This window comes from Somniosus microcephalus, chromosome 4, assembly GCF_052327205.1.
Source record: "Somniosus microcephalus isolate GS21.2 chromosome 4, FLI_Smic_1.0, whole genome shotgun sequence".
NCBI lineage: Eukaryota > Metazoa > Chordata > Chondrichthyes > Squaliformes > Somniosidae > Somniosus > Somniosus microcephalus.
In genome coordinates this window covers 227,891,860-227,918,727 of record NC_140990.1, presented here as the reverse complement: position 1 = coordinate 227,918,727, position 26,868 = coordinate 227,891,860, and the positions used below count along the sequence as shown (strand labels likewise).

At 45.9% G+C, this 26,868-nt stretch overlaps 1 protein-coding gene across 1 annotated transcript in view; it reads left to right on the top strand.

Annotated features, from left to right (window-relative positions):
- LOC147120252 (uncharacterized) overlaps positions 1-26,868 on the top strand; it is a 168,065-nt gene that overhangs the window by 84,142 nt on the left and 57,055 nt on the right. The window contains exons 35-39 of the mRNA XM_085985897.1: positions 3,244-3,297; positions 3,857-3,964; positions 6,015-6,068; positions 18,859-18,912; positions 19,544-19,705. Coding sequence (XP_085842023.1) covers positions 3,244-3,297; positions 3,857-3,964; positions 6,015-6,068; positions 18,859-18,912; positions 19,544-19,705 — 432 coding nt within the window. The remainder of the gene's footprint in view (positions 1-3,243; positions 3,298-3,856; positions 3,965-6,014; positions 6,069-18,858; positions 18,913-19,543; positions 19,706-26,868) is intronic.

Here is a 26,868-nt window from a genome sequence, read left to right as displayed (position 1 = left end):
TATTTTTTGCTAACAGTTTTTTTAAAGAGTTTGTTTTGCTGGAGCATCTGTCACACTTCTTTAGCACTGCATCAAATAGCTGTTCAATTTTTAGGGACAAAATGCTGAGAGTCAAGTTCAGTGTTCTGGATAACAAATCCCAGTGCAATAACATACATTTTCAATGCAGTAAAAGGCTAAGATTATGTTTGACTTTTCCATTTTAGTCAGAGTTTACTCTGAAATATTAGGACTTTGAAAGCATGAAGTCTTCCCTGTACCAGAACTGGGTGGATGTAGTATGCTGAATCTGATATTTGGGCACAGACCACTACTCTGCATTCAATTAGATCAGCTGCTGTCCAAATATTACTCACCATGAAAAGCCACATACCACACCGTGCTTCTCCTCTCCTAATAAATCCCCACCATCTAGTGAACAGGTTAAAAAAAGCCATAAACATTGTAGACAAAGAACAAACAGAGAAAACTAGCCTAAATTAAACTATCTGATTCCCCTAACAAGAGGCTTGGGTCAATAGTTTACAGTGTCTGTGGGCCCTTGCGTAGGGTTCTTGTGTTTGGTGCTGGGCTGGAAGAAAACCTCATGTTCCCCTTCTCCCCATATCCTCTCTGTCATGGTTTCTTTCCGTCGCTCACTCTTGCTCCTTCTGTGATAAAGTTCTCAGAAAATGTGTAATATTTTGCTGAAAGGGATTAAAATGCCACTCTCCACAACTATGTCACAGAGAGTAGAAATAGTAACGAATGTTATCCTTCGTCTATATGTGTACCACATTGTCTAGAGGTTCACGCGCTGGTGAGAAAAATGCATTGTGCAACTTAGTACCTTCTTTTCTACTTTAACCTATTATTTAGATTTAATTTGGATTCTATAAGATGACAAAAATCCAAGTCATGAGAACAGTTCTACTGTATCAATATTCTGATAATACTGTTATCTTAACAATTAGTCAAAGGTGATGTTGGAAAAATACCATAAATGAATAAAATACAGTGCACTTTCTGTATACCTTCTAACTGGAATAAACATAAAGGAAATTTAGACAACTAAGATGACGATATTGGAAATGATTGTGTTGAGATTTGAGCCCCACTTTGGCCTAACTCTCCTACAAGTTAGTATTACATAAATTCACAAATGGCACATTGGGTCCAAAGCTTGAACTCCGATGATTTTCATTTAAATCTGCAAAAGATTTCAATAGTGTTGAGACATGAAAGCTTTCAATAAGTGTAATTTCATATGTTCAAACATATGTTAAATATGTATTTTAAATATTTGCTGTATGTTCTGTTCACTTTACATAACAAGAAGCACTAAGGACTGCCCCAATCATGGTATTAGACTGAACAGTATTGCATAATTAAGGAACTTCTGCTAACCCCAATATTGTTGTAAGGTAAAGCAATGGTAGACTTACCTCAGAATCTAAGACCACAGGGGACAACACTTGTATAGTTTTGCATTCTCAGAACAGTGAGAAATAATGGCAAGCAAACTGATTTCATTTAATTTTCTCAAGGTTTCAAACACCCAAAGAAACCAACTAGGTTGTATATTTTTATAGTATGCATTTTTAAATCAGTTTACGTATTTCTTTAAATAGGTTTAGAGTTGCTAATACTACCTTCAGCAAAATTACTCCTTCATGTGTCATCAGAATTATACTGGTAGAATAGATAAGGGAGAACCAGTGGATGTGGTGTATTTGGACTTTCAGAAGGCTTTCGATAAGGTCCCACATAAGAGATTAGCGTGTAAAATTAAAGCACATGGGATTGGGGGTAAGGTACTGACTTGGATGGAGAACTGGTTGGCAGACAGGAAGCAAAGAGTTGGAATAAACGGGTCTTTTTCCGAGTGGCAGGCAGTGACTAGTGGGGTACTGCAGGGATCGGTGCTAGGACCCCAGCTATTCACAATATATATTATTGTGGAGGAGAAGCATCCGGGAAGGCACCGAACACCTCGAGTCTCTTCGCCGGGAGCAAGCGGAAGCCAAGCGCAAGCAGTGCAAGGAGCGCACGTCAACCCAAGCACCCCACCCACCCGCCCCTCCAACCACCGTCTGCCCCACCTGTGACAGAGACTGGAGGTCCCGCATTGGAATAATCAGCCACTTGCGAGCTCATTTTTAATGTGGAAGCAAGTCATCCTCAGTTCCGAGGGGCTGCCTAAGAAGAGAAGAAGATATTAATGATCTAGACGAGGGAACTAGATGTAATATATCCAATTTTGCAAATGACACAAAGCTGGGTGGGCATGTGTGCTGTGAGGAGGATGCAGAGAAACTCCAGTATGATTTGGACAGGTTGGGTGATTGGGCAGATGCATGGCAGATGCAGTATAATGTGGATAAATGCAAGGTTATCCACTTTGGTGGCAAAAACAGGAAGGCAGATTATTATCTGAACGGCAATAGATTGGGAGAAGGGGAAGTGCAACGAGACCTGGGTGTCCTTGTGCACCAGTCGCTGAAGGTAAGCATGCAGGTGCAGCAGGCGGTTAAGAAAGCAAATGGTATGTTGGCCTTCATAGCAAGAGGATTCGAGTACAGGAACAGGGATGTGTTGCTGAAGTTGTACAGGGCCTTGGTGAGACCAAACCTTGAGTATTGTGTGCAGTTTTGGTCACCTTATCTGAGGAAGGATGTTCTTGCAATGGAGGGAGTTCAGCGAAGATTCATCAGGCTGATACCTGGGATGGCAGGAATGACGTATGAGGAGAGATTGGGTCACTTGGGCTTATATTCGCTGGAGTTCAGAAGAATGAGAGGGGATCTCATTGAAACTTATAAAATTCTAACAGGACTAGACAGACTAGATGCAGGAAGAATGTTCCCGATGGCGGGGGAGTCCAGAGCCAGGGGTCACAGTCTAAGGATAAGGGGTAAGCCATTTAGGACTGAGATGAGGAGGAATTTCTTCACCCAGAGAGTGGTGAACCAGTGGAATTCTCTACCACAGAAGGCAGTGGCGGCCAATTCATTAAATATATTTAAGAAGGAGTTAGATATATTTCTTAAAGCTAAAGGGATCAAGGGTTATGGGGAGAAAGCAGGGACAGGGTACTTAATTTGGATGATCAGCCATGATCTCATTAAATGGCGGAGCAGGCTCGAGGGGCCGAATGACCTACTCCTGCTCCTATCTTCTATGTTTCTATACATCATGTCAGTTTACTTGCTAGAGAAGAAAGAAAACATTTCAATATTATAATATTTCTTTCTTTTCCCCAAGGGTGAACGAGGTGAACCTGGTGAATCAGGGAGTAATGGATTTCCTGGGACTCCTGTGAGTATATACAATCCAAAAGTGATTCATCCCATTTTTTTTAGAATTATGAATCCATGATATTTTTATGTCAATGTTGTTCCCTTTTCCCTTTGTGGAGATTTCCTGCACAATGCACTTTCCTTTTCTGGGAAAACATGCAAGGGACCTGCTCCCAGGATTTAGCTAAATGCTGCTGTTTAGCCAGTTAGTAGGAAACCAATGCCACTTGTCACTTTTCACGTCACTGTTTAAAATCTGAAATTGGTTATGTGAGTAGTGATAGGAACAATCCTGCATTACACCATCCCACAAACTTTGTGGTTTACAGATTCAATGCTATGTCATCCATAATTATTGATAATTATTGGACCATGCGAAAATTAATTCAATCATAAGAGGAAAAAGCAATTACTTTTGTATGAAGGGGATATTTAATTAATTCTATTTTGTTCTATTTGGAAAGTAAATAAGTAAAAATGAAATAGGAGCCAATAACAGTGTTTAGTGTAGGTATGAAGTCATTTTGATAACTAAGTTGTAGTTGCAATAAACTAACCTGAAACTTTTGTCAAATTAGGGTATTAATGGACAGCCTGGTCCTCAAGGTTCAAATGGTGGTCCTGGTCCAAATGGTGAACCAGGTTCTCCAGGTACTCCAGGCCTCATAGGTGCTCAAGGTTCAATGGTAAGCAAACAGCTCTGATAAAGAACACAAGAATCATTTACCAACCTATCTATTTAACTAATAGGTCCAATGTTAACCTAACCCACCCAGCTTCAGTGGAGAGTAAAATCACATGGGGTGTAAAACCGACAGCTGACTTGAACCTGACCATTCCCGCTGGGCGAGTTAGTTTAAACTCAGGGCTAATGGCCCAGAAGTTGCTGTGGCAGGCCAAAGAACGACACCCGCTGGTAGTTATACTTGCCCTTGCCCATTTAATGCCGACTATATTTCGTCCAGCAAGTCACTGGAAGTGTGAGATGGAAATGGCGTGGCGCCCTCTACAGGGCATCTGGGATCTGAGTGAACAGGTCAAGCAACTGTGTATCTCCTTAACCAATCAGTTTGAAGGATTGTGAAATGAACAGCACAAGATCTGAACAAGGATGTGTAATTTAGAATGGTGAAAATTCAATGTCAAATCAGAAAGAATAATAAAGAGAGAGAAAGAAAGATTGGATTAAGAGAGAAAAAAAGAGACAGAGAAAGAAAAAATATAATTTAAAATGTTTTTTAAATCTCCAACAACAATTAAAACCTAAGGAGTGAAACTCCTCACATGTGCCAGAGAGGTTAACTGGCAGTAATTAATACTTATCATGACGTTAAAAGGTTACTTAGAATTGACATGACTTGACTTAAGTTTCTGTGGCGAGTTTACTTTGTATCTACCATGCAAATACAGGAACTTCACGCCACTCAATGCATTGATTTTTAAAAATTCATTCACGGTATGTGGGCATTGCTCGCAAGGCCAGCATTTATTATCCATTCCTAATTGTCCTTGAGTGGGCCATTTGAATGGGGAGCCAGACAGCGATATGCCATTTTATGTGAAGGTAACGGCGGAGCAACACATCTCCGACAGCAACTTTTTGATTTCTGCGTTTAATCTCGCATCTGCCCTCCTCTGAAGTTGCTGTTGCATTTGCACTTAAATAACAGTGATCGCGATGAGCCTCACCATTATTTTGACAGCAACTTTTGGGCCATTATGTTTCTTACTTAAGCTAAATCATTTTTATTTATATTTGAAGTATTTTAATACATGAAGTATCTTTCAAAGATAACGTTCAAACACCGTTTCAATATGTATTTTCTTCTGTTTAATTTTTATTAACCCATTAATATAAATATTAATTTGCAATAACAATGCATTGAAGTAACACTAAAGTAAAAAGCAACAAAATAACAGTACATAAAGTATAACAAATATTTGAATTCACCATATGGGCTTCAGGAATATATACCATGTGCTGGGTACTTTAAATGTGTTGTGGAATTATTGAGACCATGTCCATTCTGACTGTTCTCCTCCCATTTGATTACTCCTCAGGTATTCAACAGTGACCATACCCTGTTATATTATTTTGGCCTGCCTATACATAAAGAGCCATCACTCCCAGCTATTATTTTGTATTGAGGGAGCCATTCACAGGCTTGTAACCTGTCAATGTTGCAATGCAGCTGCTTGGTTGAAGGATATCATCATTAAGGCCAGTCAACCACTTCTTGGTTCTTAAAGGTCAAAGCAATAGGTCAGCTGAGACTGCAAGACTTCACTGGAAAAGAAAATGGGGCGGGTGTGTAAAATGGGTTGCCGATTCACTATCGCCTGTATTGCGATACTGCTGACGTTGAATTTCACCCCCAGTACTGTTTCTGTCCCTCCATAACTTTAATATTCAAAATAAGTCTGTAATATGTATGTGGGTCAGCTATGACAGTGTTAGCATTGTCTACATGTATCACCTGCACTCATTTAAGGTGGTCTGATGTCCAATATACTTCAGGCATACCTTGCATTGTATAAGTTTTGGTTTTACCTCTTGGACTGACATGCATACACTATCCCACATGGAGTCTCACCCATTGCCCAGGATCTGAATGTTTAAGGTCCTTTCCGACAGTTCCTCAGGCTCTGTAGATAGATAAGTCACACAGTTTTCTTTTCTTAAATCTTCATTAAAAACATTTTGTGATTCCGTTTTTCCAAACATTTTATTTATAGGGTCCTCCAGGATCAGCAGGCCTAAAGGGTGATCGTGGTTCATTGGGTCCTCCTGTGAGTATTAATGCTATTACTGAACAGATATTTGTGTTTCAATCCACTCCACTTAGATACACATTCACTGTACATGCAAAAGTTTTCAAATTATTTCGACAACTGCTCAATCTAAATATGTACTGATAAAGATCACTTTCATATTGGCACATAGTTTCAAATGTATGCACATTTGCAGCAAATACTAAATTGTCACTTTTTAAAAATTCGTTCCTGGGATGTGGGCATTGCTGACAAGGCCAGCATTTATTGCCCATCCCTAACCCCCTTGAGAAGGTGGTGGTGAGCCGCCTTCTTGAAGCACTGCTGTCCGCGTGGTGAAGGTACTCCCACAGTGCTGTTAGGGAGGGAGTTCCAGGATTTTGACCCAGCGACGATGAAGGAATGGCGATATATTTCCAAGTCAGGGTGGTTTGTGATTAGAGGGGAACTTGGAAGGGATGGTGTTCCCATGCGGCTGCTGCCCTTGCCCTTCTAGGTGGTAGAGGTCGCGGGTTTGGGAGGTGCTGTCGAAGAACCCTTGGTGAGTTGCTGCAGTGCATCTTGTAGATGGTACACACTGCAGCCACAGTACGCCAGTGGTGGAGGGAGTGAATGTTTAAGGTGGTAGATGAGATGCCAATCAAGTGGGCTGTTTTGTCTTGGGTGGTGTTGAGCTTCTTGAGTGTCATTAGAGCTGCACTTATCCACGGAAGTGGAGAATATTCCATCACACTCCTGACTTGTGCCTTGTAGATGGTGGAAAGGCTTTGGGGAGTCAGGAGGTGAGACACTTGCCGCAGAATACTCAGCCTCTGACCTGCTCTTGTAGCCACAGTATTTATGTGGCTGGTCCAGTTAAGCTTTTGGTCAATGGTGACCTCCAGGATTTGGCGATGGTAATGCCGCTGAATGTCAAGGGGCAGTGGTTAGACTCTCGCTTGTTGGAGATAGTCATTGCCTGACACTTTGTGTGGTGTGAGTGTTACTTGCCACTTATATGCCCAAGCCTGAATGCCGTCCAGGTCTTGCTACATGCGGGCATGGACTGCTTCATTATTGGAGAAGTTGCAAATGGAACTGAACATTGTGCAGTTATCAGTGAGCATCCCACTTCTGACTTTATGATGGAGGGAAGGTCATTGATTCAGCAGCTGAAGATGATTGGGCTTGGGACACTGTCCTGAGGAACTCCTGCAGCAATGTCCTGGGGCTGAGATGATTGACCTCCAACAACTACAGCCATATTCCTTTGTGCTAGGTATGACCCCAGCCAGTGGAGAGTTTTTCCCCTGATTCCCATTGACTTCAATTTTACTAGGGCTCCTTGATGCCACACTTAGTCAAATCCTGACTTGATGTCAAGGGCAGTCACTCTCACCTCACCTCTGGAATTCAACTCTTTTGTCCATGTTTGGACCAAGATTGTAATGAGGCCTTGAGCCGAGTGGTCCTGGCGGAACCCGAACTGGGCATCAGTGAGCAGGTTATTGGTGTATAAGTACTGTTTGATAGCACTGTCGATGACACCTTCCATCACTTTGCTGATGGTTTGAGTAGGCTGATGAGGTGGTAATTCGCCAGACTGGATTTGTCCTGCTTTTTGTGGACAGGAAATATCTGGACATTTTCCACATTGTCGGGTAGATGCCAGTGTTGTAGCTGTACTGCAACAGCTTGGCTAGAGTCATGGCTAGTTCTGGAGCACAAGTCTCCAACACGACAGTCGTGATGTTGTTAGGGCCCATAACCTTTTCTGTAACCAGCCACACCTGTTGTATGGTGAACATTCTGGTTGCCATACTACAGGTAGGAAATTCAGGCTTTGGAGGTAGTGTAGAAAGGAACAACCACATGCCTGGTTTAATGCATCTGAGCTATGAGGAGAGATTGAAGAGCCTGGGATTGTTTGATTTGGAGAAGAGAAGCCTCAAGATATCTTAAACGGACTTGAGCCCAAATAATATGTTTGAGATTGTCACAAGCTCTAGAACCAGGCCACCTAGGATCAAGCTTAGCAGAGAGAGTTTAGATGTAAATATTTTACACAGAGGATGGTGTCCATGTGGGTCAGACTGCCTACAGAGGCAGAAATAGAATCATAGAATCATAAAATGGTTACTGTTAAGTCCGTGAATGATTGAGACACGGACTAGCAGGAGAGAAACAAAAGTCTTTACTGGAGAAAGGCATAAACGAATCTAAACAACAGAGGCTCTCTAGCGCCTTTTATACAGGGGTGGTCACTGCCGGTACTGCAGTCTGAGACCAGTTATTCTCTTAAAGGTACATACACAACAATTCCTCCCCTTTTAGATAAACAGTATATAACATTCATTTAACAACTAATGATAACGAATTACAATCACAATTACTGTTGCTAGATACATTGGTTAAGTTTAAGCAATTATAAGTTCAGTCTTTGAGGAGGCTTCCTAATTCTGTCTGGATAACGCCTCTTTGGAGTATCAGGTTCTTCTGGCAATGTTGAGTCGGAATCAATGTCGTTGTTTGGTTCATCTGCTTCCAATATTACCGGTTCTGCGGTAGCTGCAATTGGAACGTCGATTTCATTACCAGGTGTATCAGATCGTGGTGTGGAGTTGACGTTTTCCAGTGACTCTAGAATCTGGTCAGCATGGCGTCTTACAATGCTCTCCCCAACGTCCACGGTACACATGAGAGGTCCTTGTCGTGTACAAATCGTTCCTGGCTGCCATTTCTCAGTGCGGTAGTCCCGGGCCAAAACTGGTTGACCTATCTTAAAACTCCTGGTCGGCCTTTCATTCATATTCTGAAACTGCCTGTTCTCCACATCTCTTCGGACGTTTGGCTTAACCAAATCCAAGCGGCATCGTAGTCTTCGATTGAAGAACATCATGGCTGGAGTTTGGTTGGTAACCGCATGTGTCGCATTCCGGTAGGCAAACAAGAAGTTGTCCACCTTGTGTTGTAGGGGTATATCTTCATTACACATTGCCTTGATAGCCTTCTTGAATGTTTGGACAAACCTCTCGGCCAATCCATTAGTGGCTGGATGATATGGGGCAGATGTGTAATGCTTAACACCATTGTTCTTTAAGAACCTCCGGAAATCTTCAGACACAAACTGTGGTCCATTGTCAGAGCAAATCTGTTCAGGCAGCCCATTCCTGGTGAATATGGTTCGTAAAACTGCTATAGTTTTTTCCGTGGTGGTTGAGGACATTTTTATTACCTCTGGCTACTTTGAATGTGCATCCACCGCAATTAAAAACATCGAGTCCATGAAGGGACCAGCAAAATCAATGTGCACCCTTTGCCATGGAGATGAGGGCCACTCCCATGGATGCAGAGGAGCTTGTGGTGGGGCGTTTTGGACCTTCTGGCATCCTGCACAGCTTTTGGTCATCTCTTCGATTTCTCTATCGATTCCCGGCCACCACACAAACGCTCTGGCTAAGCTCTTCATTTTTACCCCACCCAGATGACCCTCATGAAGCTCATTGAGCACTCTATCCGTCAACTTAGGTAGAATTACTACTCTGGATCCACACATCAAGGTTCCTCTGCACACTGACAGCTGTTCTCTTCTTGACGAAAATGCTGGCAGCAGTGGTTCGCCATGTGCTGGCCATCCCTTCACCGTTAAATCATAGACCCGTGATAGTGTCGGGTCATTCCGTGTTTCCTTTTCTATGTTTGCATTCGTCACAGGGAGACATTCGACTATGGTCGAGTGGAATAACTCCATTGGATCCACTGCAAGGTCTTCTTCTTCCACCGTCGGCAACGGAAGACGTGACAATCCATCAGCATTTCCATGCTGTTTAGTTCCCCTGTACTCGATGTCATATTGGTGTGCCCCTAGGAAAAGGGACCATCTCTGCAGCCGTTGTGCTGTCATTATCGGTACGCCCTTCTGAGGGTTGAAAATGGAGACAAGAGGTTGATGATCGGTTAGTAGAGTAAATATTTGACCGTGCAGATAGTGATTGAACTTCTTCACCCCCTACACTAGGCTGAGGGCCTCTCTGTCAATCTGGGTGTAGTTACGCTCGGCAGAAGTTAACGAGCGTGACGCAAAAGCTATCGGCCTCTCCAAACCATCAAGGAATTTATGTGACAGTACCGCCCCAATGCTGTAGGGAGACGCATCACACGCCAGCCTGATTGGCAGTGCTGGGTTGTAGTGAGCCAATACTTCCTTCGAAGTGATTAAGTCCTTACTCTTCTGAAAAGCACGTTTACAATCATCACTCCATTTCCATGCTACCCCCGTTCGTAGCAGGGCGTTCAGTGGATGCAGAATTGTCGACAAATTCGGCAAAAACTTATGGTAGTAATTCACCAACCCGAGGAATGACCTCAGTTGCGACACATTTTCAGGCGCTGGGGCCTTAACAACCACTTCAATTTTGTCAGGGGACTTATGTAACCCCTCTTCATCAATCACGTGGCCACAATACGATATCTGTTTCTTTAAAAATTCGCACTTGGGGCAGTTGGCTCGCAGCCCATGTTCCCGTAGTCTAGTGAGCACCTGTTCTAGCTTGTTAAGGTGTTCACTGTCATCTTCACCTGTTACAAGGATGTCGTCCAAGTAACACTGAGTCCCCGGAATCCCTTGCAGGACTTGTTCCATCGCTCTTTGCCATATCGCTGGAGCCGATGCTACTCCGAATACCAATCGATCATACCGGTAAAGACCTTTGTGAGTGTTTATCGTGAGATACTTCCTAGAGGACTCTTCAACCTCCATCTGCAAATATGCTTGTGCTAGGTCAATTTTTGTAAAACGCTTCCCTCCAGACAGTGAGGCGAAGATGTCTTCTATCCTTGGAAGAGGATATTGTACTGTGTGAAGGACAGGGTTCACCGTCACCTTGAAATCCCCACAGATGCGAATCTTCCTTGGCTCTCCGGACTTATTGCTTAACGTTTTCTTCATGACAGGAACGATGGGTGTCGCCCACTCGCTCCAGTCGACCTTAGACAACACGCCCGCCTTCTCCAGATTCTCCAGCTCTGCCTCGACAGCTGGACGAATTGCATATGGTACTGGTCTCGCTTTGAAAAACTTGGGAACTGCATTCTCTTCTATTTTTAACGAGGCGGTTACGCCTTTAAGCGTGCCCAGTTCTTGTTGAAATACCTCTTTGGCGTTAGCTAAGATTGTTGACAATCGTCCAGGAGTGACGTCTTCATCTTTTTTTACCGTCCACCGTCATTGCATGAATGGAATGCCAATCTAAGTTTATCTTCCTGATCCATTCCCGTCCCAATAACGGTGGTCCACCATTTGGCAGTATGTAGAGATACAATTTCCGTATTTTCTTGCCATTGTATTCGACAGGCACCCTTATTTTTCCTCTGGGGTATACTTTTTGCCCCGTATACGTCGTCAAGACGATGGATGTCTCTCTCAAGGGTATGTGTGAAAATAGCCGCTCATAGTCTCGTCGATTGATGATGGTTAGCGCTGATCCTGTATCCAATTCCATTTTAACTTGGGACCCTGTTATCGTGAGGGTTACCCAAATGGTTCAGTGATCCTGTTTTGCGATTACATTGTGAAGTTTGAGACAGCTTAATCTCCTGTTCTCGGATTCACTATCGCTCATCTAGTCTTCGGAACTACTGTCTGTCATCTTTTGTACTTTCTTGTACGGTTCCTTAGTAGCCTTTTTGTTGTCGCTGGTCTTCTTCCCAGACCTACAAACTCGTGCAATGTGTCCAATCTTCCCGCATTGTCTGCATATTTTGTCTTTGGACCAGCAGTCCTTCTGGTCATGGTTAGTTCTGCCGCAGCGATAACATTTTGCAAATCCCCATGTCATTTCGTGGGTGCTGTATTCCTGTGGTTTTTGTTGAATTTCTGCAGCTCCCCTGGCTGCTGCGTCATACGATACTGCCACGCTGAAAGCCTTATCTAGCGTCAGCTCTTTCTCTGCGAGTAACTTCTTCTGTGTTCCTTCACTCAGGAGTCCACAGACAAATTTGTCCCGTAGGGTATCTGCCAATCCTGCTCCGAACTGGCAGTGCTTTGATAGCTTGCGTAGTTCCGTAAGATACTCAGCATTGCTCTCATCTTTGTGCTGAGTTCTCCTGTGGAATTTAAATCTTTCTGCTATCAACAGTGGTACAGGGTTTAAGTGCTCCTGTAGAACAGCAACAATTTCATTAAAACTCTTCGCCTTCGGTTTGGCTGGAGTAATCAGATCCCGCAATAGGCCGTACGTTCTAGCGCCCATTACGTTTAGCAATATTGATGCCTTTTTCTCCTCCGCTATTTCATTTGCCTTGAAATATACCTCAACTCTTTCCACATACCTGGTCCAGTCCTCTAATGTATTATCAAAAGCAGTGATACAGCCAGTCTTCGGCATCTTGCAAATCTAAAATGGCGTCTCCCGCGCTTTGCCTTCTTCCCCGATTTAACAAAATGGCGCCTCCCGCGCTTTGTCTTCTTCCCCGCTGTTGTTAGCGCTGCTTTCCACGGTTTCCTGCGCGTTAAATATTAATTCGTTTTCTTTTATTATCTTCCCGTCATGGAGCGGACCCTCTGGGACACCTCCCTCCCTCTTGAGGTCCGAACGCTGCCCAGCTTTGAAACACCGGCCGCGCCCTGTGTGCTCCACCCTCTCTCTCTCTCCTTGCTTCCCGACTCGCTGCCCGGCCCCGTTGAAAGGCCACCCGATCGAGCTTCAGCCCGCCGCAGCCCAGGCAGGATCAGAGCACTACCTGCCACCAGCCCGATTAGCTGGGAAACCACAGACCGAGGAACCCAGCCTGGCTCTGGAGAGTCTCTCCTGCAAGTTTTGAACTCGATAATTGACGGTCGACGCCCGTTTCTCGAGTTTCAATGGCCTATTTTTTTTTTTTTTCTTTCTTCTGGCTCTGACCTTCAACAACGTCGTCGGAGCTGCTGCTGAGTTGCAGGTAAGTTCGTTTCTAACTCGTCGCCAGTGTTAAGTCCGTGAATGATTGAGACATGGACTAGCAGGAGAGAAACAAACAAGTCTTTACTGGTGAAAGGCATAAACGAATCTAAACAACAGAGGCTCTCTAGCGCCTTTTATACAGGGGTGGTCACTGCTGGTACTGCAGTCTGAGACCAGTTATTCTCTTAAAGGTACATACACAACAGTTACAACACAGAAGAAGGTCATTCGGCCATTCGAGCCTGTGCCGTCTCTCTGCAAGAGCACTTCAGCTAGTCCCACTCACCCCCCTTTCCCTGTAGCCCTGCAATTTCTTTTCTTTTAAATGCTTATCCAATTCCCTTTTGAAAGCCATGATTGAATCTGCCTCCATCACCCTTTTCAGGCAGTGCATTCCAGATCATAACCACTCGCTGCGTAAAAAAGTTTTTCCTCATGTCGCCTTTGGTTCTTGTGCCAATCATATTAAATCTGTGTCCTCTGGTTCTCGACCCTTCCGCCAGTGTAAACAGTTTCTCTCTATCTACTCTATCTAGACCCCTCATGATTTTGAACACCTCTCTCAAATCTCCTCGCAACCTTCTCTGCTCCAAGGAGATCAACCCCAGTTTCTCCAGTCTATCCACATAACTGAAGTCCCTCATCCCTGGAACCATTCTTGTAAGTCCTTTCTGCACCCTCTCTAAGGCCTTCACATCCTTCCTAAAGTGCGGTGCCCAGAATTAGACACAGTGCTCCAGTTGAGGCTGAAACAGTGTTTTATACAGATTCACCATAACTTCCTTGCTTTTGTAATATGCCTCTATTTATAAAGCCCAGGATACCATATGCTTTTTTAACCACTTTCTCAACATACCCTGCCACCTTCAACGATTTGTGTATATATAACCCCAGGTCTCTCTGTTCCTGCACCACCTTTACTTTATATTGCCTCTCCTCATTCTTCCTGCCAAAATGTATCAATTCGCACTTTTCTGCGTTAAATTTCATCTGCCACATGTCCGCCCATTTCACTAGCCTGTCTATGTCTTCCTGAAGTCTATCACTCGCTTCCTCACTATTCACTATACTTCCAAGTTTTGTGTCATCTGTAAATTTTGAAATTGTGCCCTGTGCACCCAAGGCCAACTCATTAATATATATCAAGAAAAGCAATGGTCCTTGTACCGACCCTTGGGGAACACCACTGTATACCTTCCTCCAGTCCAAAAACCAACCATTCACCACTACTCTCTGTTTCCTGTCACTTAGCCAATTTCGTATCCATTCTGCCACTGTCTCTTTTATTCCATGGGCTTCAACTTTGCTGGCAAGCCTATTATGTAGCACTTTATCAAATGCCTTTTGGAAGTCCATGTACACCATATCAACTGCATTGCCCTCATCAACCCTCTCTGTTACCTCTTCAAAAAACTCAATCATGTTGGTTAAACACGATTTGCCTTTAACAAATCCATGCTGGCTATCCTTAATTAATCCACACTTGTCCAAGTGACTGTTAATTTTGTCCCGGATTATCGTTTCTAAAAGCTTCCCCGCTATCGAGGTTAAACTGACTGGCCTGTAGTTGCTGGGTTTATCCTTACACCCTTTTTTGAACAAGGGTGTAACATTTGCAATTCTCCAGTCCTCTGGCACCACCCCCATATCTAAGGAGGATTGGAAGATTATGGCCAGTACCTCCGCAATTTCCACCTTTATTTCCCTCAGCATCCTAAAATGCATCCCATCCAGTCCTGGTAACTTATCTACTTTAATTACTGCCAGCCTTTCTAGCACCTCCTCTTTATCAATTTTTATCCCACCTACTATCTCAACTATTTCCTCTTTCACTATCACTTTGGCAGCATCTTCTTCCTTAGTAAATACAGATGTAAAGTATTCATTTAGTACCTCAACCATGCCCTCTCCCTCTATGTGTATGTCTCCTTTTTGGTCCCTAATCGGTCCCCACCCCTCCTCTTATTACCCATTTATTATTTATATATCTATAGAAAACTTTTGGATTCCCTTTTATGTTAGCTGCCAGTCTATTCTCATACTCTCTCTTTGTCCCTCTTATTTCCTTTTTCATTTCCCTTCTGAACTTGCTATATTCAGCCTGGTTCTCACTTGTATTTTCAACCTTATATCTGTCATACCCCCATTTTTCTGTTTCATCTTACTCTCTATCTCTTTCATCATCCAGGGAACTCTGGCTTTGGTTGCCCTACCTTTCCCCCTCATGGAAATGTACCTCGACTGTACCCGAACCATCTCCTCTTTAAAGGCAGCCCATTGTTCGATGACAGTTTTGCCTGCCAATCTTTGATTTCAGATTACCCAGGCCAGATCCATTCTCAACCTACTGAAATTGGCCCTCCTCCAATTAAGCATTTTTACTCTAGATTGCTCCTTGTACTTTTCCATAGCTAATCTAAACCTTATGATATTATGATCACTGTTCCCTAAATATTCCCCTACTGGCACTTGCTGCACTTGACCTACCGCGTTCCCCAGAATGAGATCCAGCAATGCCTCCTTCCTTGTTGGGCCAAAAATGGACTGATCAAGAAAGTTCTCCTGAAGAAGGGTCAAACCCGAAACGTCAACTCAAATTTCTCTCCACAGATGTTGCCTGACCTGCTGAGTTTTTCCAGCATTTTCTGTTGTTATTACAGAAATTCTTTTCCCCCTCTGCCCTTTACACTATTACAACCCCAGTCTATATTAGGATAATTGAAGTCCTCCACTATCATTACTGTATAGTTCTTGCACCTCTCTGTAATTTCCTTGCAGATTTGCTCCTCTATATCCTTCCCACTAGTTGAAGGCCTATAGAATACACCTAGTAGTGTAATGGCACCTCTATTGTTTCTAAACTCTAACTAAATAGCTCTGCCCTTTGACCCCTCGAGGACATCCTTTCTCTCCAGCACTGTAATGTTCTCCTTAATCAACAATGCCACCCCACCTCCTTTCTTTCCTTCCCTATCTTTTCTGAACACCTTATATCCAGGAATATTTAGCACCCAATCCTGTCCTTTTTTGAACCAGGTCTCTGTTATCGCCACAACATCATATTCTCATGTGACTATTTGTGCCTGCAGCTCACCAACCTTATTTACCATGCTTTGTGCGTTTACACACATGCACTGTAAACCTATATTAGACCTTCTCGTATTCTCTCTTAGTCTGACCCCACCGAATACTTTGCAATTTCTTACACTAGTGCTATCTGTCTCTCCCAATCCTTTGTGCACCTTGTTTCTCCTTTCTAGGGCTACATCCTGGTGCCCAACCCCTGCCAAATTAGTTTAAACCCTCCGCAACAGCCAAAGCAAACCCCGCCCCCCCCAACTCCCCCCCCACCCCCCCCCCCAACTCCCCCCCACCCCCCCCCCCCCCCCACCATGAGGATCTTTGTCCCGGCTCTGTGGGGCAACCCATCCGGCCTGTACAGGTCCCACCTCCCCCAGAACCAGTCACAATGCCCCAGGAATCTAAAGCCCTCCCTCCTGCACCACCTCTCCCACCATGCATTCATCTGCTCTATTCTCCTATTTCTATACTGACTAGCTCGTGGCACCAGGAGCAATCCAGAGATTACTACCTTTTGAGGTCCTGCTTATTTATCTCTTTCGTAGCTCCCTAAAATCTGCTTGCAGGACCTCATCCATCTTTCTACCTATGTCATTGAAAACGATATGGACCATGACCTCTGGCTGTTCACTCTCCCCTCTCAGAATGTCCTGCAGCCACTCAGTGACATCCTTGACCCTGGCACCATGGAGGCAACATACCATCCTCGTATCATGTCTGCGGCCGCAGAAACGTCTGTCTGTTCCCCTAACTATTGAATCCCTTATCATTATTGCTTTCCTGATCTTCCTCCTCCCCACCCCCCTCCCTGAGCTGTGGACTTGGCTCTGGCTGTACTCCCCAGAGGAACCACCACCCTCACCAGTATTTAGAACTGTATACCAGTTAGAGAGTGAGATGCACTCAGGGGACACCTGCAAGACCTGTCTGGGCCTGCTTGTCTGTCTGGCAGTCAGCCATTCGCTCTCTGCCTGCACACTCTTAAGCTGCGGGGTGACCACCACCTGAAACATGCTATCCATGTAGCTCTCAGCCTCACAGATGCACCGCAGTGACACCAGCTACTGCTCAAGCTCTGAAACCCTGAGCTCAAGCTCCTCCAGCTGACGACACCTCCTGCACATGTGGTTGTCCAGGACACGGGAAGCATCCTGGAGTTCCTACATGGCACAGGATGTGCATTCCCTGAGACTGAGGTGCCCAGCCATGCCTCTATTTAATAGACTATTAACTAATTTAACAGAAATAAACTCAAGACTAAAAAAAACAATCACCAGCTACTCACCAATCAGCTCCTTCCCTTGTGATGACTTCGCTTTAATTTTTTTTAACTCGCTTCCTGACGCTCGCACTCCCTCCGGGCTCTGGGCTCTTGGGCCTACCTTTATCTCTGGCCGCTCTTCTCGTTCTCCCGCAGGTCCGCTCTCGGGCCTATTAACTTAGAGTCCTTGGGTTCTGTCGCTCCTTTTCAGTTAGATGTCTCAACCACCTTCCTCCTCTCCACCGAATTCCAGCTATCACCAAATTCTTCCACTCTGCTTGTGATCCACTCCGATTGCATTCACCCAGCTCTGTCTCCAAGCTCTGTGCTCAAACTCTGACATTATGGAAATACTTACAGGACAATTGGATAGATATTTGAAAGAGTAGGACAATTCAGAGTTATGTATTTCTGAGATTACCTGATGGACTGTAGAATCCTTTCTGTTCTTGTACTTTCTTATGTCACGATATACCTGGTGAGTTTGTAGTAGAGCCTCCACTGAGCTGCCAGTCTCATATGTGTCAAACCATGGTTCCTAATAATGTGCAAAATTACAATGAAAATGAGTTAAACTATTGGTGTGAAATTGAGCTAAGCAGCTTTAACATAGAATCATAGAAATTTACAGCACACAAGGAGGCCATTCGACCCATTGTGTCTGTGCCGGCCAAAGAATAGCTGTCCAGCTTTCTAGCTATTAGTCCGTAGTCCTGTAGATTACAGCACTTCAAGTGCATATCCAAGTACTTTTTAAATGTGATGAGGGTTTCTGCCTCAACCACCCTTTCAGGCAGTGAGTTCCAGACCCCCACCACCCTCTGTGTGAACACATTTCTCCTCAACTCCACTCTAATCTTTCTACCAATTACTTTAAATCTATGCTCCCTGGTTATTGACCTCTCTGCTAAGGGAAGTAGGTCCATCCTATCCACTCTATCTAGGCCCTTCATAATTTTATACACCTCAATCAAGTCTCCCCTCAGCCTCCTCTGTTCCAAAGAAAACAACCCCAGCCTATCCAATCTTTCCTCATAGCTAAAATTCTCCAGTCCTGGCAACATCCTCATAAATCTCCTTATTACCCTCTCCAGTGCAATCACACCTTTCTGTAAGGTGGTGATAACAGGAATTAGCTCATTTAAAATATAGCTGGTTAATGCCTCTATTTAAATAATGGAGATGGAATTTCACAGTGGCATTAATGTGTTTGTACACTGATATCACACTATGCAATTTCATCCCATGTGTTCTTGAAAATCAAAATGTTACATTTTAAAATCTAGAGAAAGAGAGTGAGAGAGAGAGAATAAATATACTTGTCAGGTTTTGGTAGTTTTCAGACAATAAATCTGCGGTGTTCATGAGTTGTACAGTCAGTGTCAGTTGCTGATTCTAATTGCCTAAAACAACAGCCCCTTGTGTACATTTGGTATTCAATAGCAAAAGCATTCAGCATACTGCATGGAGATGTGTAATAAAATACTAGAAACAACAAAAAGTTAAATGTCTCCAAATTGTAGATTAACTCTTGTTTCTTACTTAGGGTATGAGTGGTGTACCTGGTACTGCTGGCAGAATGGGATCAATTGGACCAGTTGTAAGTAGCATTTATTATTAATGGATGACACACTATTGTTCAAAGATTCACATCTCATGTGTAGCATTTGTAGCAAATTGCAGATTTTACAGCCAATTTTAGCACATTTTTCATAATTGTTTTCTAAGAAACACAAGACTGAAGTCAATGGAGAGTAATATTGGGCGGGTGTAAAACTGGTGTTTCACCCAATCCCGTGGGATTCCCGATGGGCATTAGGTTAAAATTCCCCCTCCCAAACATCCTAATGTTATTACATTTTTATTCTGCATTCAGCCACAAGTAAAAGTTGCCTTGCACTAGAACACTAGTGGAGTCTGAAGCAAAACTTAACAATGTGCAATAACAACTGCCATATGTCTCATTGACTCATGGGATTATGTTGGGAACCACACCACATGCATATCCTGCATGGGTATGGAATACCTTTCATTTTGTAGTCTATTTTAAAAGAAGTATCTTTTCTAACAGGGCAAATTGCTTGATAATATATCTGGTAACAGCCTTCAACAATGTTTTTAATCATCCATTCTCAGCATGTATTACTTTATTTGTCATTAATACGTATACTAAAGATGCAACAAGAATGCCTTTACACAGTGTACTATTTCTCTCTCTTTATTTTGAACAGGGTAAACACGGTGCTGCTGGTCACCCAGGCCCAGATGGCAAAGCTGGCCCTCCAGGTCCAGCAGGCAGCACTGGCCCAACTGGTGAGCAGGGGCCACCTGGTACAAAAGGTGATCCTGGCGGTCCTGGTGAAAAGGGTCTATCTGGTGAAATTGGTCCTTCTGTACGTAAAGCATTTACTCAATTTATGAAATATAATAATTTGCAAAATTTATAATCACTACCTGATGCCACAGCATTATTATGAATAATCGAGGCTTTTTCTGAAAATCAGCAAATAAAATTACTTCATAAGAATGAATCACAAAATATTTACAAATGTGGGAGAAAGATTGGGGTTGATTTCAACTTTTGTGCAGCCACCCGCCCGCCTGTTGCTGCAGCGAAGAAGTTGCCATTTTGAGGCCTGGGCCTTATTTAAATAGAACCGGCAAGCTGCCTGCCCCAAACGGGCATCCCGATGCAGCTTGCCGGATTCATGCCGGCACAGTATCGGTTGGGAGCAAGTTAAGTCTGGAGGGTGGGGTGGGGTGGGGGGGGTGATCGCAATCGTGGAGGGGGGGATCCTAAGCCTGGAGCAGCAACAGGGCATCCGGTGTAACTCTGCCGACCCTATTTTGAGGCCGTTACTGCCACATAAATGCCGATTGCGGCACGTTAAAATAGCTCCCATTAAGTTTAATAAGCAGGCTTAACAAATGTAATGGATTCATTGAATTTGAGTGGAAAGCCAAATATTTGGGAGAACCATGTGACACAGTATCATAGAAGCAATATTTTAGCTTAGGCTGTGGCAACAGCCATTGAAAAAGCATAAGGAATGATGGGGTTAGAGTGGACTGATGGGGTTAGAGTGGAATGAGACTAATGCCTCTCGCAGTTTCACCACTTTCATACATATACAGAGGGAGAGTTTGCGTTTGTTTGTTGTGAGTGCGTGTGTGGGGATAATAGTTGGTGTGCACTCCCTTACTGGAAAAAATTGGATGACACTTTCCTAACCTGAAATGGCAGTAGAAGAAACAACATTTGCACATTTGTAGAAATATTGAAGATATTGGGGGAAAAATTCAATATCGCCCCATTTGGGGCGCCATTATCGGCTGTGCGCAAAGTTTAGCGCCTGGTGCTAATTATCCCCTCCAACAGCAAACTTGGCTTTTATCACCCCTGGAGGTGATTGGAGCACTAAATCAGGCGCTTCACACCTGTTGTGGTAAACCACTGTATTGTATATTGCCACCTCTGGGTGGCGCTGTGTATGGAGGCATGCCTCAGCTGACTCCACCCACCACTGTGTGGGTTTCGTTCAGACTTGTTCAGTCACTCACGAAGAAGCATGGTCTCTTCTTAGCTAATAAAAGCCTTATTCATCTCTTCTTTCGACTCATCATCTCTTCTTCGACTCATCACCTTTTATGAAGTAATTGATAAGCGTATCAATTTTATTAGCTAAAAGTAAAATGGCGACACCTGAGGAGCAACAACAGCAACGGATACAGCAGACATTGCTGAGAGCCCTCAGACCACCACGCCTGGACCTCGACCCTCAAGATGTGGGTGCATCAGCCAAGTTTGAACACTGGCTGAGCTGCTTTGAATCCTTCCTCGCAATCTCACAGGTTACAGAGGAGGATCACAAACTGAAAATTTTGACCGCCCAGGTGAGCCATCAAGTATATATGCTAATCCGGGACTCTAATACGTACGTGGCGGCCCTCGAGCTACTAAAAGGGCAATATACGCGCCCAGTGAACACAATTTACGCCCGACACCTCTTGGGATCCCGCAGGCAGCAACCGGGAGAATCGGTAGGGGCATTTGCACGGGCGCTACTGGCACTCTGCAGAGACTGCGATTGTAAAGCGGTAATGGCTGTGGAGCACGCGCAGGGACTCGCCTGTGATGCCTTCGTCAGGGGCCTCCAGTCAGACCACACCCGGCAGAGACTGCTAGAAAGCAAGGAACCCGACCTGAAGACGGCCATTGCCCTTGCGCTCTCGTTAGAGGAGGCCCACCGAAACCTCGAGGCATACCCCCGTAACGGCGCCGAGACATGGCAATCGAAACCGTGGGACACGGGACCGCCGCCCCCGGCACCAACCGCTGCAGCGACCCAACCGAGACAGCAGCCTCCGGTAAGAACTGCTTCGATGCCCAGTAACCAGGCCCAAAAATGCTATTTCTGTGGCCAGTTAAAACATCCCAGAGCGCACTGCCCAGCTAAGACAGCTACCTGCTCGGGCTGCGGGAAGAAAGGCCATTACGCTAACGCCTGCAAGGGGAAGCCAGCCAGCAGCGCAGCGTGCGGGCCGTGGGAGCAGCCATCTTATCCGCCATTTTGTGTACCCCCGGCCGCATGGCATCCGCCGCCATCGTATCCAACGCACTCAACCGCCATTTCGTCACCGGAACCGACCACCGTCTCGGCGGATGACTATAGTGACTCACTAAGCCACATACTGGCCTCCGTGACGCTGGATCAAGGCCACCCTCACCATCTATCCAGCTCCATGATGGATATCGCGGTAAACGGCCGCGCCACCAGTTGCCTGATCGACAGCGGGAGCACAGAGAGTTTCGTCCACCCCGACACGGTACGTAGCCACTCCCTCACGATTCTGCCAACGCACCATCGCATTTCTATGGCGTCCAAGTCCCAGTCAATGGACATCAGCGGCTACTGTGTGGTGACCCTGTCAGTAGGGGGCACTGAATATCAAAAATTTAAACTGCTAGTCCTGCCCCGTCTTTGCGCTGCCGTCCTGCTAGGGTTGGATTTTCAGTGCCACCTTAAGAGTGTCACACTAGCATACGGTGGACCCCTCCCCCCACTCACAGTCTGCAACCAACAACTTTTAAATCGCCCGCTGCAAACCACCTGCAGCCTTTCCACATTAAAAGTCCCCCCCCCTCCCCTGTTCGCTAACCTCACCCGCGACTGTAAACCCATCGCTACCAAAAGCAGGCGGTACAGTGCCGGGGACAGAGCTTTTATCAGCTCTGAGGTGGAGCGGCTCTTGAAGGAGGGCATTATCGAAGGTAGCACTAGCCCCTGGCGAGCCCAGGTTGTAGTCGTTAAAACCACTGCAAAACGCCGCATGGTAATCGACTACAGCCAAACCATAAACCGGTACACCCAGCTGGACGCGTACCCCCTCCCTCGCATATCTGATATGGTCAATCAGATTGCGCAATACAAAGTATTCTCCACCATCGACCTTAAGTCAGCGTACCACCAGCTGCCCATCCGCCATGAGGACCGCCAGTATACTGCCTTCGAGGCAAACGGCCGCCTCTACCACTTCCTTAGGGTCCCCTTCGGCGTCACCAACGGGGTTTCGGTCTTCCAAAGGGAGATGGACCGAATGGTTGACCAGAACGCACTGCGGGCAACCTTCCCCTATTTGGATAACGTCACCATCTGCGGCCACGACCAGCAGGACCACGACGTTAATCTAGCAAATTTCCTCCGTACGGCCCAACGGCTGAACCTAACGTACAATAAGGAAAAATGTATGTTTCACACCAAGCGCCTGGCCATCCTCGGCTGCGTGGTGGAGAACGGAGTCATCGGGCCCGACCCCGACAGAATGCGCCCCCTAATGGAGCTACCCCTTCCCCACTGCCAAAAAGCACTGAAGAGATGCCTGGGGTTTTTCTCCTACTACGCCCAGTGGGTGCCCCTCTATGCAGACAAAGCCAGGCCCCTCATCAAAGCCACCTCCTTCCCCCTGACACCAGAGGCGTGTGCAGCCTTCACTCTTATCAAGAACGATATCGCGAAGGCCGCAATGCACGCGGTGGATGAGTCCATCCCCTTCCAAGTGGAGAGCGATGCCTCCGACTTCGCCCTAGCCGCGACCCTTAACCAGGCGGGCAGACCCGTGGCCTTTTTCTCAAGGACCCTCCAGGGCCCCGAGACGAGACACTCCTCCGTCGAAAAGGAGGCCCAGGCTATTGTAGAAGCGGTGCGTCACTGGAGGCATTACCTGGCCGGGAAACGATTTACCCTGCTCACTGACCAGCGTTCAGTAGCTTTTATGTTTAATAATAAGCAGAGGGGTAAAATCAAGAACGACAAGATCTTGAGGTGGAGAATCGAACTCTCCACCTACAATTATGATATCTTGTATCGGCCAGGGAAACTCAATGAGCCCCCAGATGCCCTATCACGTGGTACATGCGCCAACGCGCAGAGTGATAGGCTGCAGTCCCTCCACAATGACCTCTGCCACCCGGGGGTCACCAGGTTTTTCCATTTTATCAAATCCCGTAACCTGCCCTACTCCATCGAGGAGGTCAGGACCATGACCAAGAGCTGCCAAATCTGCGCCGAGTGCAAACCGCACTTCTATAGGCCGGACAGAGCAAGCCTGATCAAGGCCACCCGCCCCTTCGAACGCCTGAGCGTCGATTTTAAAGGGCCCCTCCCCTCCGCTGACCGCAATGTGTACTTCCTCAACATAGTTGATGAGTACTCCCGTTTCCCCTTTGCCATCCCTTGCCCAGACATGACCAGTACCACGGTCATCAAGTGTCTGAATGACATCTTCGCTCTGTTCGGGTTCCCCAGCTATATACATAGCGACAGGGGCTCATCGTTTATGAGCGACGAACTTCGGCAGTACCTGCTAACAAGAGGTATCGCCACGAGCAGGACCACCAGTTACAACCCCCGGGGGAACGGCCAGGTGGAAAGGGAGAACGCGACGGTTTGGAAGGCAGTCCTCTTAGCACTAAAATCTAAGGGCCTTCCGACCTCCCGCTGGCAGGAGGTCCTCCCTGCAGCGCTTCACTCCATTCGGTCACTGCTTTGTACTGCCACTAATGCGACCCCTCATGAGAAAATGTTCGTTTTCCCCCGGAAGTCTACATCGGGAACCTCGCTACCGGCATGGTTGACTTCTCCTGGGCCCGTCCTACTGCGGAGGCACGTGAGGACGCATAAAACGGACCCCCTGGTCGAGCGGGTGCACCTCCTACACGCCAACCCCCAGTATGCCTGGGTGACATACCCAGACGGGCGGGAGGACACGGTCTCCATACGAGATCTCGCACCCTCGGGTACCCCTGAATTACCACCGTTATCCCCCTTACCACCGTTATCCCCCTTACCACTGTTATCCCCCACCACCCCTCCCAACCCAACCCCTGCAGACGGCATGCCAAAGCCCCAGGAATCTTCGCCAACCACCCAGACACCAGACCCGACGTCGGATGCTGCAACACCACCGCCGCCACCACGACGATCAGGACGTCAGACAAGGCCTCCTGCTAGACTTAACTTGTAGTACCCTTCACCCCGCCGGACTTCACATTAAACAAGGGGTGAATGTGGTAAACCACTGTATTGTATATTGCCACCTCTGGGTGGCGCTGTGTATGGAGGCATGCCTCAGCTGACTCCACCCACCACTGTGTGGGTTTCGTTCAGACTTGTTCAGTCACTCACGAAGAAGCATGGTCTCTTCTTAGCTAATAAAAGCCTTATTCATCTCTTCTTTCGACTCATCATCTCTTCTTCGACTCATCACCTTTTATGAAGTAATTGATAAGCGTATCACCTGTCTTAAGGCGCAAAGGCCGAGGAGCGAGGCGCTACCTCAGAGCACTGGCGAAGCAAGGAAGGGCAAATCAAAATGAACCTGCAAAGTGCTGCTCAGTACCCAAAACTCCTTCACACAGCGTTGAATCTCTCCAGAAGTCTCTCTCTCTCTCAGAATGCGTGGTGCAAAAATGTCACCAACAAAAAAAGGCAGGAAGCGGTCGCCTTTAAATAACGCTCCCCCAGTCCCTTTCTGACTGCAAAATGCTCCCCTCAACATGTCGTTGCTAGCAGCAGGCGGTAAAGCAAGGGGTGCCACTCAATATCTGGTCTGGGGCGCTGCGCACTCAACTGATGTCACGATCTGCCGGCGCAGGAGATCGTGGTGGTAGTGTTTAGCGCCACCGCAAAATGTCTATTAATTTCGCGAGCGGCGCAAACATCGCTGCACCCGGGCGCTAGTTGCTTTGCACCCCATTACCACCCTCTTAAGGCGCTAACAGGAGGTGCAAACAACTGAATTTTTCCCCCATTGAATGGTGTCAACACACAGGATTTTTAGGGTATTTATTGCAAGGATTAAATTCATGCTCAACAGAGGGATCAGTATTGTCTTGATTTAGCAGCGCTTTGTATTTCTGACTGAATCAAATTTGTTAAACTTAGTGGGTGATTTTCCCAGCCCCGAGTAGACGGGTTTAGAGGCGGGACAGTTGGGAAAATGACAAAATGTGAGGGCGGGTTCAGAACCCGCCTCCAGCCTGCCTCCAATGGGAAAATCGCCCCCTTAGATCGAGTAAAAAGAATTCTTTCAGCACAATTTTTTTCTTAATGGATTTAAAGCAAAAATGTATAACATAATTTTGAATCAACCTCATTAAATGAACTATCCATATTATTACGATAGCAAAATACTGCAGATGCTGGAAATCCAAAATAACAACAGAGAACGCTGAAAAAACTCAGCAGGCCAGGGCGGCATCCGTGGAGAGAGAAACAGAGTTAGCGTTTCAGGTCGATGACCCTTCATCAAAACTAGAAAAAAGCAGGAAAGGGAACAAATTTTAAAGCAAGTTGGGGGCTGGGGAAAAGGGGAGGGGATGAAAGAACAAAAGGGAAGGTCGGTGATAGGATAGAAAGCAGGAGAGATAAAGAGACATTAAGAGATATTGAACGCCAGAGGAGGTGATGATGGGACAGGTAAAGGAACAAAGGATGGCTCAAGATGAAGTGTGAATGTTGCTGGCAGAATGATGGACAGCTGCCATGTGGGAGGGAAGAAAAAAGGCCAGACAAAAGTGTGGATTAAAAAAAAAATTATTTAATATGCGATAGGGGCCGAGGTTATGATCTGAAATTGTTGAACTCTATGTTGAGTCCAGAGGGCTGTAGAGTGCCTAATCAAAAGATGAGGTGCTGTTCCTCGAGCTTATGCTGAGCTTCCGTGGAACAATGCAAGAGGCCGAGGACGGTGAGGTCTGAGTGGGAGTGAAGCGGAGAATTAAAGTGACAGGCCACCGGGAGCTCGGGGTCCCCCTTACGGACTGAACAGAGGTGTTCCGCAAAGCGGTCACTCAATCTGCGTTTGGTCTCCCCAATGTAGAGGAGACCACATCTTGAGCAGCGAATACAGTATACTAGATTGGAGGAAGTACAAGTAAATCTCTGTTTCACCTAGAAGGGGTGTTTGGGGCCCTGGACAATGGGAAGGGGGGAGGTATAAGGGCAAGTGTTGCATCTCCTGCGCTTGCACAGGAAGGTGCCGGGCGAAGGGGTGC